Here is a 14,717-nt window from a genome sequence, read left to right on the forward strand (position 1 = left end):
CTGCAGGCAGGGGGTACAAAGTGTGCCCCCCTGCATGCATCCCATGGCCTTGATGCAACAGGGGGCCCTATAGGGCCCCAAAAGTTTACTAACCCCCACACTTTTAATGGTGAGCTCACCGCCATTGAAAGGGAGGCAGTCAGGAAACTCCTAATATGCTTGTGGGTGCCACACCGCCCCACCAACCATATTTGGGTCTCTGACTGCCACGCCACCAATACGAAATCCATGATCCCCAGAAGTTGGTGCCATCCTGTGGCGGTCCCACTGCCATATTCGTAATACGGTTGATGGACCACCAGTCTGGCGGTCCAGGGTCCACCACCACAGGTTCAGCGGTCTGATGGACCACCAAACTCATAATCAGGCTCTTAATATCTATTATTCTACAATGATAATTAGTCCAAAAACTAAACTTATGGTACAAATCGTTTAATACCCCTAGCCTTCTTTTGCTGAAATATGGACATTCCAATAGATATGTTCAAACATAGTAACCTTATTGGCTATGCCTAAGACTCAAGCTAGTCTTTGGATTTGTTTACTATCCAGTGCAGAGAAGAGTTTTCATAGCAGTTTGGAAAGAACTCCCCATTTGTAGTCAGGATTAGACAGATTTAAACATGCCACATTTTGTTAATCAGAAACGGCAAAGACATGCTGAAAAAAACAATAAAATACTGCTCTACGTTTAAAATTGTTAAACTGATTACAGAAGAAGAAAATACACAAACATTTTCTTAGCATTTCTATTTACCATATGAAATACATCTAATCAAATGAGGAAATATAATGGCTGCGTAAATGTGGTGAATTTAGGAAACTGCTATGCTACATGCAAGATACCAATTCAGCACTGACCTGAAACCCACTGCATCCAGATGACATCATACTTTTTCATAACCGGAGTAAATTCTTGCAGGTTATAGCAATAGAGAGCTTCAACTTTATCCACTCCCTCTTCAAGGTAGTTTTGGGCCTCTTCAAGAAAGGGCTCCATCATGTCCACTAGTTCAATATTGTCGAATATTGGCAAGAGAACATTCTTGCTAACCCTTCCAATCCCTGATCCACAGTCCAGAGCATATCCAGTGCAAGCCTTTCCTGGGCCCTGTCCAACAAAATATTAAAAAAGGCAGAAGATGTTTGTTAAACTCAAAATAAATACAGGATCTCTTTAGCAAACTTAACTCATTGACACATCTACAACTGATCATAAAATAGATGATACTCTCCCAAATATGTTAGAAATGCACATGTTTTAGAGAAGTTGGGGGAGGCGTGGCTTGGCCACCGATTGGAATGGACATGTGAGCACGGAGCTCTGTGCCCACCTCCGTTATTATCCTGATGGACCTTGCCCTGATTTCCCTGGCAGGTCAGAAATATTTACCAGCCTCGGCGTGGACCTTGTGAGCCTGCTCAGGACGGAGAGAATAGCCCAGCAGCAACATCGCCGTGGACCGCCGGAGGGCTCCCTGCACAGCACCGGCCATTTTCCTGCGGCCTGCACGGCCGGATTCATCACCGGCCTCGGGTAGCCGGGTGGCCGACCCGGGGTGGGGGTCTGCCGGCTCCATTGTGTGGCAGAGGCCGGGGCTCCAGGGGTCGACCTGGGTAGTTGTCACCGGAGGTGTTGCGGGCCCTCCTACACCCGGGGGCCTGGACGGTGCCTGCCTGGGGACGCGGCTGAGGAGGCGTGGCTGCTCCGCTGGCAGTGGAGCTGAACTGGGAGGATCGCTTTGGGGCCTGCGGACTTCAGTCATCGCGGGGACCCGGCGGACCGAGGACTTTGGAGACCGATGCATGCAGTCGGGGTGGTGCGGAGCCCCGTGCCTCCGAGGGCTGAAGTGCTGGATCGGGTCCCTGGCCAAGCTGGCGGAGGACCTGGACTGCCTCTGACTGGGCCCAAGCACCGGGGAGCGAGCGACAGGGGAGTACTGGTGTCAGCGTTATCACGGACCGCCCGAGGGTTCCTGTGGTGGCGCCGCCGTTTTCCGCGTCTTCGAACTCGGATGAACGGAGGACTGACCTGGGGTGAGGGCCTACCGGCTGCAACTGGCGGCGGGAATCGGAGCTCTGACGGCGGCCCTGGATACCCCAGCGGACCTTTGTCGTGGCGAGCTGGGGGGGCACGGAGGTAGCGGGGATGTGCCGTACCCCCTTCTGCTGACCCTCTCTGGGTGACGCACGCAATTTGCGCCGCTTTCCCGGCAGTGCGACCTGTGGCTTCGCCGGGAAGAGAGCAGGGATAGCGGACAATCTTCTCACGAGGAGCGCCGGGCAGCCCCTGATTCAGGACGGCTGGTGGGACGCCCCTCTTTACCTGATCTTGACGCCTGGCGAACCAGAAATCACTGACTTTGCGGGGGTTGGGTTCCTCCGTGACCACGAGTGGCTGAAATTCCTTGCCCGAGGGGTAGGTCGGGGCCCAACACTACATCAGAGCTGAAGCATTGCGGAGTGGATAGACCCTGCAGTGCCGCTGGTGCATCTGGCTTGCATCCTGAGGGCGGCTGAGCGACCTGGAATCATCCTGTGATGTCCATTCTGGGGTGCGCGGGGGCACTGCCGGCCCCTGACGGAACTGCTTAGGTGCCTCGCAGGACCCTTGGGACGGCGGCAGGGGTCCACCCCTGGGAGTAACGCCATTGCCCCCTGCGGCGGGACACGCGAGATACTGGTACCGGCGGATGCTCCTGGTGGAACCTGCTTGGGGACCTCCTCACATACAAGGAGACTGCTCACTGTGAGACGACTGGCGCAATGGGGTAGCCGAGTCCGAAAAAGGGCCTAACGCCTCCTGACACTGCAATGGATTTACAGGGCGCCCAGGAACTTGACTCATCCGGGGACACCGCAGCTGGCCTTCAACAACGCCAGATGGACAAGATCCTGAAGGCCATACCAGACACAAGAAACGCCCTCCACCATGACATCACCCAGGTGTCCACTAGCCTGGGGCTGTTGCGGGCGGATCATGGGAAGTTAGCGGACCGAGTCAAACAAACCGAAGATAGACTGGTATCGCTGGAGCCTGCCCAAAAGACGGCGGAGGCTGCCCTGGGAGATTTACAGAAGAGAATCCAGATACTGGAAAAGAGGGCTGAGGATGCGGAGGGACGCAACCGGCGTAACAACATACGCGTGGTGGGTCTGCCGGAGAAAGTTGAGGGGGCTGACATGGTGGGCTACTTGGAAAACTGGCTACGGGTGGTGGTAGCACCCATAGGGCTTACGCAATTTTACACACTGGAGCGAGCTCACCGTGTCCCGGGTCGTCCCCCTGCACCTGGCCGGCACCCTCGGCCAGTTGTCGCGCGCCTTCTACACTTCAGGGACAGGGACATTGTATTACACAGGGCTCGGTCAATGGGTCCTTACCAAGTGGATAATGCCCGAGTGTCCATTTACCTCGATTACTCCTTTGAGGTCCAGCGGCAGCACTCCTCCTACTTAGCAGTCAAGAAGGCCCTGAGAGATGAAGGTATCTGCTACTCCCTCTTGTTTCCAGCCCGACTACGGATTGTGGTAGACCGCAAATCCTCCTTCTATGATACCCCTGAGGAGGTATGGAACTGGTTGGAGTCCTATAAGGCCGGGACAGATACCCAATTGCTGAGCGTGGAGAAGCAGGACATCGCACCGCGGCCTAGACGGAGTAGGCGGAGCAGGAGACAGCCGGCAGCTGGTCGAGTGCCCTCTGTGTCGCAAACCGAATTGAAATGCAAGGAGGCCCTCAGAGCGGTCTCCACCATCTCCAGAGTGGTGACATCTACATCTGCAGCGGACTCAGGTTCCCACAGAGGGTCGGTGGGGGTGACATCAGAGGGCTCAGGAGGCGATGACCAGACACTACCCATGTCACTCCAGGGACTGCAGATGGCCTTTTGGACGAATGACCCCTGTACCTTTCTCGTGGTGGTATAGTAAATGAATGGGTGCTTCACAGTGCGGGGCGGCGGGTGGAATGTTCAGCCTACGCTCATGGTGGTTTACTCGGTTGGTGGTAACCATGCTTCTAAGGGGTGATGTTGTTGTTGGTGGGGCGGGAGGTGCTACGTGCATATTGTGGTGATGGCGACTTGTTAGGAAGAGCTGGAGGTGCTTAGTATATATTCACGTTTGCTGGTTCAGAAAGGGGGACATCAGGAGAGTTATTTGGGAGGTTGGGTTACATACTTGCAAAAGATTCATAGTCCGAATTGTTGTGGTTCTGCACCCCCTCGCACTCACAGAGGTTGTGAGCCTCTGGTTGCTACCAGAGACTTTCTTTAATTGGAATTATGAATTTGGATGGGTTTCTCGGTTTGGTACCCGTTCTGGGGGCGGGTGGGGAGTGGGCTGGTTGGGCTGTTTTGGGGTTTCAGGGGTATGTCAGTGCGCCTGGGGATTTGCTGCAGTTTCGAATTGCATGTGTAACTTTAAATGGCGACCCTACTTGAATTGAAATGTTTAACCTGGAATATGCGGGGACTGAATTCCATGTTGAAACGACACAAAGTGCATGCCTATCTTGTCCGCAGAGGGATCCAGGTGGCCTTTCTCCAAGAAACGCATATTGACCAATCTGAGGGGCGAGCCTTGCAGCGCAGATGGCGGGGCCAACTGTTCTATACTACCTACTCTGCATTTGCACGGGGCGTCCTGGTTTGGGTGAGGGCGGGAATACCTTTTCAGCCCCTGACAACAATGGTGGACCCTGATGGGAGGTTTGTGGCTGTGCAGGGCCGGCTGGATGGGAGAGATTTGACGCTCTGTAGTGTTTATGCCCCGAATATAGAGCAGACTGCCTTTTTTGCACGATTGTCTGGGAAATTAGCAACAGTTTTGGCTGGCGCTATCCTGCTTGGCAGAGACTTTAATTCTGTTGTAGATGTGGAACTAGATAGGTCACACCCACCACTAGCCCAGTCCACAGTTCACAGAATAGCGAAGGGGAGACGGGACTGGCAGGATACGTGGTGTTTGGTTGATGCATGGCGTGTGCAACACCCTGCTGAGAAAGATTATTCCTTCTATTCCTCTCCCGATGATCTGCATGTCAGGCTGGATAGTATTTTAAGTTCCCCGGATGTGCAGGGTTTGGCTCGCCATAGCGAGTATTTGGCGAGGACGATGTTGGACCACAATCCCTGCCTGGTGGTTGTCCAGTGGGCTCGGCAGCGACAGGCTATTCCTACTTGGCGTTTGAACCCCCTTGCGTTGGAGGACTCGGTCTTTAAGGCGGCAGTGCAGGAAGGCGTGGAGCGCTACTTTGCTGAGAATGAGAGAACGGCGTCGAGTAGGGCCCTTGAATGGGATGCCTTTAAGGCGGTAATTAGAGGGGTTTGTATCTCCTCGACGGCGGGGGCTCGCAAGACTCTCCTCCGTGATCTTGCGCAGAGTGAAGACCGATTGCATTCCACGGAGCGGGCTAGTCATGCGGATTCCGGATCCCACGGGGCAGTTTTGGCTGCCCGCGAGGAGGTCGCAACGCAGATGGAAAAGCTCCGTTGCTTCGACCATAAGGAATATCTCGTTCGAGCTCACGCTGAGCGAGATAAGGTGGGCTCCCTGCTGGCTTGGCTAGCTAATCCTGCGGCCCGGGGCACACCGATCCTGACCCTGACTACTGTGGAGGGTCGCTCGGTCTATTCCCAGAAAGAAATTAATGATCAATTCTTTGTTTACTATGAGCACCTTTATAAGAGTGCGTTGTCTGACGTGACAGAGGGACTTGATGATTTTCTAGGTGCAGCTCAGTTGCCGCGCCTTGATCCAGCCCAAGTGGAAGGACTAGGGGGGGAGATCTCAGTAAGGGAGATTCGTATAGCAATTAAGCAAATGGCTCGCCGTAAAACATCTGGCGCAGATGGTTTGCCCGATTGAGTTCTATGCAGCCTATGTCGATATCTTGGCCCCGAGATTGCAAGCTGTTTATAAGGAGGCTTGGGACACTGGTGTTCTGCCTGCAATCGCCCGGGAGGCCATTATAATACCCTTATTAAAACGTGGGGGGTGATGCTGGCTCTCGCTCGGCCTATCGACCACTATCCATGCTTACGGTTGACTATAAGATTTTAAGCAGGATCCTCGCGTTGCGACTTCTCGGTCATATGCGAGGCCTGGTCCACCCAGACCAGGCGGGCTTCATTCCCCAACGCACTACCGCAACGTGTGTACGCCGACTTCTCCGGCTCATGGGAGGCGATTTCGGGGGGCTACTAGAGGCCACTGTGCTCTCGATTGACATTGAAAAGTCCTTTGACAGTGTGGAGTGGCCCTACCTGTTTCGGGTCTTGGAGGCGTTCGGTTTGGGAGCCCGGTTTATAAAATGGACTGCTTTGCTCTATAATGCGGCTACAGCCAGAGTGAAAACCGGAACCACAATATCGAAGGCATATCGGGCCGGCCGCGGGACGTGCCAGGGGTGCTCACTGTCCAACTTGCTGTTCGTATTAGCCATCAAGCCATTGGCGTCTCATGCTCGAACAGGGCGGGCGTATGAGGGCCTGATGTTGAGGTGTGAGACCCATTATATTTCACTTTACACAGATGACCTGCTGATTTTTTTGGGGGATACAAACGACTCGCTCCGTGGAGCTGAACTCCTCCTTCATGATTTTGGCAGTATTTCGGGATTGACAGTCAACTGGGGGAAAAGCTGCCTCTTCCCGATAACCCCGAGAGAACATGCACCCCAGATGGAGGGGAACCTTCGGTGGGAGCTCCATTGTCTCCCGTACTTGGGTACTCATATTTATCATACCCAGCTAGATACCGGCGTCTTTCTTCCGCAGACTTCGATCACTGACTACTGGGTTTGTCTGGGGCTCGGGCAGGCGTCGCGTCGCTTTGACTACCCTGATGCGTCCCAGGACGGATGGTGGACTAGCAGTCCCTGATTTTGAATGGTACTACCTGGCGGCGCAGTTACAATGGCTTACTCAAGCAGTGGCTTGGGTGTTTAGGGGCCCGGAGGGGCCACAGGACAGACTGATTCCCAGACATATTATCTCCTTTATAGTGCTAGGTCAGAAGATTGACTTAGATCACCTCACTCTTGAGGAACGCATGCTCCGTCTCTGCTGGCTCCGAAGCCACAAACGGTCGGGTATCACTCATCCATATGCTCCGGAAATTCCCTTAGGGATGTGTACGGCTCTTCCACACGGCGTTGACTGGTTAGCTTTGGCTGTTTGGGAGGATCTCGGGCTGCACATGATTGGAGATCTATATGGGGATGGGGCTCTGCTGACTTTTCGGGAGTTGCAGAACAATTATGACCTCCCAAGAGGGGATTATTTGCTGCATGCCGCTTTAGTGGCTAGTATTCAGAAACAATGGAATATGGGGCTGCCTGAGCCGCCTACCTCCCTAGGGTGCCAGTATGTGGTTATGGCGCTGGTACCTTCAAGGCCGTTACCTGCCTTTATAGGAGACTCTCTACGGAGACCTTATAAGCTTTGGATGGTCTGCGAGGTAAATGGGAATTGGACATCGGAAAACCCATCCCTGAGACGACATGGCCCCAGCTGGTTCGACGCGCCTGGAAGGGTACTCGGAACGCTCGTTTTCAATTAGTCCAGTTTTTTACATCGGGCGTATTTAACGCCTGTTACGATCCAGCAATACTTTGGTGGCGCTACATCGCACTGCCCGAGATGCAGGGCTGATGGAGCCGATTTTTCCCATATGTTCTGGTCATGCGCGGGCTTAAATGACTATTGGAAGGCGGTGGTGGATTGTTTAAATGCTGTCACAGGCCGGCGGATAGAGGCGGACATGGGGACCTGCTTGCTACTCTGGTTCCCACAAACCCCCCGAACGAAAATTACTAGCAAATTTTATGACTTAGGTTTAATTTTGGCCAAAAGGGAACTCACCATGCACTGGAAATCAAACCTGGGCCCTAGTTATCCTAGATGGAAAGCGACTCTGTTGCGCTGGGCTCGAGCCGAGGGCACACTCCGACTGCAGCAGGCTAGGCGCTTAGATAATGACAAACTTCTAGAAGCGGCTAGAGCGTGGGAGGCATTGGTGACAGTGCTCCAGCGTCCAGCAGATAGCTCAAGTGAGGAGGAGGAGGACATAGCATAGGCGTTGGCACTCTGGTGGGATGGATGTTGCTGAAGGGAGACAGGATGTTGATAGTACACCGGGCATAGTTAGGAAGCCATCCCCTATACCATATCAGGCACAAAGGAAGTTCATGATACGTAGAGAGTTTCCATAGTTACTGTATTTGTATATATTGATTGTGGGCGCACTGACAGGGATGGGGGGCAGGGAGGTGGTGGGAGGGTTCTGGGATTGTTCTTTTCCTTATTTAGGGGCATGAGTATTCATGGATGCTCTGTGAATTGTTGCTAACGCGACCTGAGATGATTTGAAATGTGATGCTCCTTTTGTTCTTTCACAAATACCAATAAAATATTTTTACAAAAAAATATGTTTTAGAGAATTTGGGAGACCGAAGACATTTTCAAGCTATGGAGCAATAGTGATGAATGCCATGAAGATAATCACCCTCTTGAGGTTGAGAAAGGAGATTAAGATCGCTTTGTTATAGATTAAATCAGCACATACTGACCTAAATGTAGATGAATTTGGAAGTAGTTACATGCAGTAGCTAAATAAGGCATGGGAAGGATTTAGTTGTATCGAGCTTAGTTTGTACCCTTAATTTCTACAACTGCGCAAAACCTATTAGCAAATAATGCTGCACTGCATTAACTTGGACAATTATATAAGGGATAAAGTAACACTTTACGTACTATTATATTCTCGAGTTAGGCCCATGTATCGAAGCAGCTTATTTCTTACATTGTACTCACACATAACAGTTTCAGCTGTGATCTTTTGCAAATATTCGCACGCCTGCAATGTTGGATTAGTTTCTCTGAAACTAACTTGTTTTCACATCTAGCTTCTCACAATATTATCACAACGCAGCAAAGTGATGGGAATAACGGCACTGCAGAAAACTTATGGGATACGAGGCCTCCATCAGCGGCTGCTGTGGGAGCCGGATGGAACCACCTTTGCTCCATAAATATGCTATGAGGTTCAGCTCTGGGAACGTCTGCTGATGTGGGCAACAGCAATGCTGGGTCTACCACTCGCAACGCATAAACAATTGGTCTTTTCTGTGTGGGAACAAGTTAGCCTCTTTTGAAAAAAAATATGAACCAAAACAGCTTTTTCTTTTTCTAGGCACCATGGATTTCTTAGTGCTTGGGATCTTAAATGATAGAAGGACTTTTTAATATATATTTTAATGAGAAGCTCTCTTTTAGATGATTTTAAGAGCAGTTTTAACACTATTGAATTGTCTGTTGCAGCTGAGGCCGCGCAGGTAAGAGCGGTGGGGGGTATTTTGAGAGATGACCACGAGGGAAAATGTATTATATTTTTAATTTTCCCTTGTGGTCATCCCTCGAAATAACCCCTCAGCAAGACCCACCACCCCACCGCTCTTACCTACAGCTACTGCGGCTGGTATGTTGGCTTTTTTAGATAGCTTTCTAGATATCAACCCTGAGTATGAGGAGTGGGTGTCATATTACTGGGTTAGGCCCATGTAGTGAGGCAGCTTATTTCTTAATTTTACCTCACAAATAACTGTTTTAGCTGTGACCTTTTACACATATTTGCATGCACAACAATGTTGGATTAGTTTCTCTGAAACTAAACTTGCTTTCACATCTAGCTTCGCACAACATTGTCACACACCCTGAACATCATTTATAAGGTCTCCCTTTGCACTACATAAAAATGTCATCGCTATCTTCATTCATAGGTGACAGGGCTATCTACGTATCTATAACATCTCTAACCTTCACACATCGCAAGGATGCTTTCTGTTATAAAAGATGAGAATCCTGACAGGTAAAGGGCTTGGATCATCCCTTAGGGGAATTCTTGACTCTACACCTTCACACTTAGAGTAGGGTTCACATAGTAGGATTAGCAAAGATTACTGCCTTGTTTTATATGCCTACATATATGCATTGTTTCAGTACCATGGTAGAACTATATCTACTATTTACGCTTTAGGTACTTCTAATCAAGTTTATCTGCTCCTGTTTACTAATCATCACAGCACATATATGTTATGCAAGAATAACTTTGGTTCAATAAATATGATTGAAAATGTCCCACTGTGTATTCTCTGTATATTTCTCTGAGAATAAGTGAGCATGAGTGACTAAGCAAAAGGTTTTGTACTATTTCCACAATCCCTGAGGGGTAAGGGTTGTCATGTTCAGTGGTTGCCAGAAAACCATTCGCTCCATGGTAGGTTAGAGTGGTTTATGGTGGCACTGTGAGCTAGCTAGTTTATGGGCCAACATATCTTGCAGGGTTGTCCGGAATCAGTCTTGGCACCAAGTCCCTAGTTAATGTTGTCCAAACTATGCGCAGATCCAATGGATTAGTAGGAACTACATAACAGTAATTTACATGGATATTGCAAGCCATCAAGGAGTTCCATAACCAAATAGAGGAACGAGGCCGGAGGCAGAGTTCCTTTTTTAAGGTTATAGAACACCAAGGTGACTTGTATCCTTATCATGTATGCCAGGGGTTACTTTAGCCCATATAATACATGGCCACACCAAATACCTTTACCACAAATTACTTAAAACCTTGGTGCCTAGCTCTTTTATATGAACCATGTTTGCAAACATAAATAATAAAAAAAACCTCTATTGCAAAATTAAACACATTCAAAACCTGTTAGATATTTGTTGCAGACAGATACTAGACACAATTCAATACAAGTCATTTTTTTTAGCACCAGTTGCTCGAAATGTCTAGAAACGTTCAGAAAGAATATAGCTTTTCTCTAATAAAGGAGTGCAAAAATAAACATACTCTTTTTGCTTGCTATTATAGCCGTTAAAATAGAGCAGAAGAAAGAAAAGCAAACTTTTTTTGTTGTTGCTTTAAACAGCTGCTTTAAATATGCTCTGTGACCTAACCTGTCTTACAGCTCGGCTGCTGGCTCCGGCAGCAGGTACTGTGATGGCAGAACTTGACTGTAATAACTTATAATAGTCAAGTTCTTACATCTCTTCTTTATAATCACCGGCTGAGTGCATCACTAGTCAATGATTATAAAGAAATTAAAGATGTGCATTTATACAAGAATTATAGAATACCATTTTCTATATACTGGATAAGGTACCCTGCCATGCATTATAAGGCTATTGCAAGTCACAAAGGAGTTCCATAACCATATGGAGGAACAAGCCCAAAGGCCGAGTTCATTTATAAGGTCATAGAACTCCTTTGGGACTTGCAATATCCTTATCTTGTACGCCATGGGGTACTTTATCACTTATATTACGTGGCTACACCCTCATCTTTCCCAAAAACCACTTAAAACCTTGCTGCATAGCTGATTCATATGAAAGAGTGAGCATGTTTGTAAACATAAAGAATACAAATAAAACCTCAAATGCAAAATTAAACACATTGAAAACATTTTAGATGTCTCAGATATTAGAAACAGTTCAATATAAGTCCATTTTTAAAAAAATAAAATAAAAGCTGCAGTACCTAGGAATGTATAGAAACATGCATAGACAGTCTAGCTTTTCTCTAACTATCTAAGAAGTGCAAAAAATAAACATGTTCTCCCTGCTTGTCATTATAAGCTAGAAAAATAGAGCAGAAGAATGCAAAGCCACGTTCTATTTACGTTCCTTTCAGCAGCTGCTTCATTTATGCTCAGTTACCTGAAATGCCTTTCATCTTGGCTGCTGTTGTGGCAGCAGGCATTGTGACATCAGAACTTACAATAGTCGAGTTCTGACGTCTTTGTTTATAATCGGCGACTGAGCGCGTCACTAGCCACAAATTATAAATTAAGGTAGAGTTCCTTTGCAAGGTTATGGAACTCCGAGGTGTTTTGGAATATACCTATTGTGTTCGACATAGGGTACTTTATCCATTTAATACATAGTCACACCATCACCTTTCCCACAAACCACTTAAAACTTTGCTGCATAACTCTTTTTTTATATGATTTCATTTCATTTGATTAGTACATTTGTAAAGCGCACAAATGCCCAGGGGCGTCTTGCACTGTGGACAGGTGGGTTAAATAAGGTTGCCGGAGTAGTGTTGAAATCGTGTTAATTGGAAAAGAGCCAGGTTTGAAAGATGTGAAACAGCAAGCATGTTTGCAAACATGAAGAGTAAAAATAAAACCTCTAGTGCAAAATGAAAAACATCAAAAACATGTTAGAAATTTGTTACAAATAGATATTAGAAACAGTTCAACTCAAGTCAGTTTAAAAAAAAATAATAATGCTGGGGTAGCTCAGAATGTGTAGAAACATGTGGACAGTCGCCTTTCTGCTAACTCTCTAAGGAGTACAAAAAGGGGGTGGTGATGGACGGAGCATCTGAACCAATCAAACACTCACACCCAGTCAAAAGATATGGGTGTGATCCATCACTGTTCTTTAGCCCACTCTGCCACCCTAGTTCAGACATGGCTACATGCAAATCAGTCTGACCCTGTGCCTCATGGGAACAGTCCAGCCCGAACTGCCAAGCCATGCCTTCCCTGGACCGGAAACAAGCTTCCGGGGACCGGTTTCTGGCATTCCAGCCGTCTTCAGCCAGGCTTGCTTGAATGCAGTGGCAAAGTGAGCAAGGGACTCACGTCTGAGCATACCCTGCCACACTTATGGCGGCCAAAAGCGGTACAAAAGGGGGTGGTGATGGACGGAGCATCTGAACCAATCAAACACTCACACCCAGTCAAAAGATCTGGGTTTGATCCATCACCGTTCTTTAGCCCACTCTGCCACCCCAGTTCAGACATGGCTATATGCAAATCAGTCTGACCCTGTGCCTCATGGGAACAGTCCAGCCCGAACTGCCAAGCCATGCCTTCCCTGGACCGGATTTCAATTTCTTTCAGTACACCTTGTTTAATGAATTTGTCAATTACTGGGATAACACCTTCAATGGTTTCTGCTTTCATTTTATACTGTGGAATATTTGGAAAATGTATTCCCTGTTTCACTGTAATTTTAACTGGGTCAACATTTTTCATCAAGCCCATTTCGCTTCCTGACAAATCCCAAATTTCAGCTTTGACTGTCTTTTTTAATTCTTCTGGCAGATTATTTTTGTCAAATGCAGGAAACAATTTACTTTCCTCTGCTTCAACGTTAACATTGTTAATCTGTAGAGCCCATCTTCCTCCAGTGTTTGAAGCTCAATACCCTCCGGTGAGCAATATGTTTTGCAGTTCATCTTGCACAATATGTCCCTTCTTAACAAGTTTATAGGACTGCTGTTGCAAACTACAAATCTGTGTTTGTCTTTAAATTTGCCAATCTCGACCTTTACAGGCTCAGTTAAATCTGTTTTAATTTATGATTAGCTACACCTACTACTTGGATTGAGTCCCCAGAGAGAGGCAGGTTTTCTATTTCCACTGATCTAACAGAAGAACGGGTATCACCAGTGTCCACAAGAAAAGTGATTTCTACATCGTTCACTTTACCATTAAAAAATGGACCAGACTGGTCAACCTCAAGAGTGTCTCCAAGCACACACTCTTCCTCCTCTCTCAGGCACCGTCATAAGTAATCCTCAGAATCACTTCCTCCATTTTCTGTCATCAAAAATTGTTGAGAAACATTTGGCACATTCACTCTTTGTGGTCTGATTACCTGATCACCTCCGCAGAATCCCGTTTCCGAATTGTATCTCTGCACATTCACACAATTTGGTAGTGGAGGCTGTGGAATCTGACTCTGCTGATTCACTACCTGTCGCTGTAGCTGTTGCTGCAGATTCAACTCATTTAACTGTCGCTGTAGCTGTTGCTGCAGATTTACATCATTCTGCATCTGTGGATTCAATGATGCATTTTTAAAATTTCTGGGCGGATTTTTACACTCGCGCTTCCAGTGTCCAATTTCGCTGCAATTAAAACAAGGGAGCTTTTGTTTTAGCTCTTCAATATTAACGTTGAATTTTGGCTTATTACCTTTAAATTTTCCCTGATTCTGATTCTGGCTAACATTGAAATTTTTACTTTCTAAATTTGCAATTTGCTGTTCAGCTACCTTCACCTGTGCCCACATTGCCTTTTCTTTTAATTTCTTTTGTTTGGCATCTATCTCGTCACTACAGTATTTAGCCTTTCTCAGAATATCATCAACTGAGAGTGATTGCCATCCGACAATTCCATTTCTAATCATCTCACCAATTTCAGGTCTCAAACCATAAACAAATCTATATATGAAGTGGCTCATGTCCTTTTCACTTACTTTTTCATAGCCACTATACTGTTTAAATACCAACAGTAATCTTTCATAAAATGAATGTACTGACTCTTTTGGCTCTTGATTTGTTCTGTCAATTTTAACCCAATCAACTTCTTTTGGGGGAATCTTGTTTTTCAACCAGTAAATTACTTTATCATACAGACCCGTGACTTCTGATGATAGAGCACCTGTTACTGTATCTCGAGCAGGTTCTACCTTTGGCCAACTTACCGAAACTTTACATTCTGTCCAAAGATCTGATGGGACCACTATGTCAAAGAATCCATCAAGATCAATCCACAGAACTTTTGAAACTTTTATGAATCTATCCGCCTGTCGATACCATTCCACAGGCTTTTCTCTGAGCCGAGGAAAATCATTTGTAAACAATAAGATGTCCTGTCTTGACCAAGGAACATGCACATATCCACCTCC

At 47.4% G+C, this 14,717-nt stretch overlaps 1 protein-coding gene across 4 annotated transcripts in view; it reads right to left on the bottom strand.

Annotated features, from left to right (window-relative positions):
- NTMT2 (N-terminal Xaa-Pro-Lys N-methyltransferase 2) overlaps positions 1–14,717 on the bottom strand; it is a 690,813-nt gene that overhangs the window by 45,731 nt on the left and 630,365 nt on the right. For 3 of the 4 annotated variants that reach the window (XM_078686827.1, XM_078686844.1, XM_078686852.1), the window contains 2 exons: positions 13,683–13,862; positions 862–1,111 (listed from right to left, as the gene is read on the bottom strand). In XM_078686827.1, the coding sequence (XP_078542953.1) occupies positions 862–1,111; positions 13,683–13,862 (430 nt within the window). The remainder of the gene's footprint in view (positions 1–861; positions 1,112–13,682; positions 13,863–14,717) is intronic. The other variant, XM_078686836.1, reaches the window with a different exon arrangement.

The sequence above is a fragment of the Lissotriton helveticus genome, chromosome 1_1 (assembly GCF_964261635.1).
Source record: "Lissotriton helveticus chromosome 1_1, aLisHel1.1, whole genome shotgun sequence".
Taxonomy (NCBI): Eukaryota; Metazoa; Chordata; class Amphibia; order Caudata; family Salamandridae; genus Lissotriton; species Lissotriton helveticus.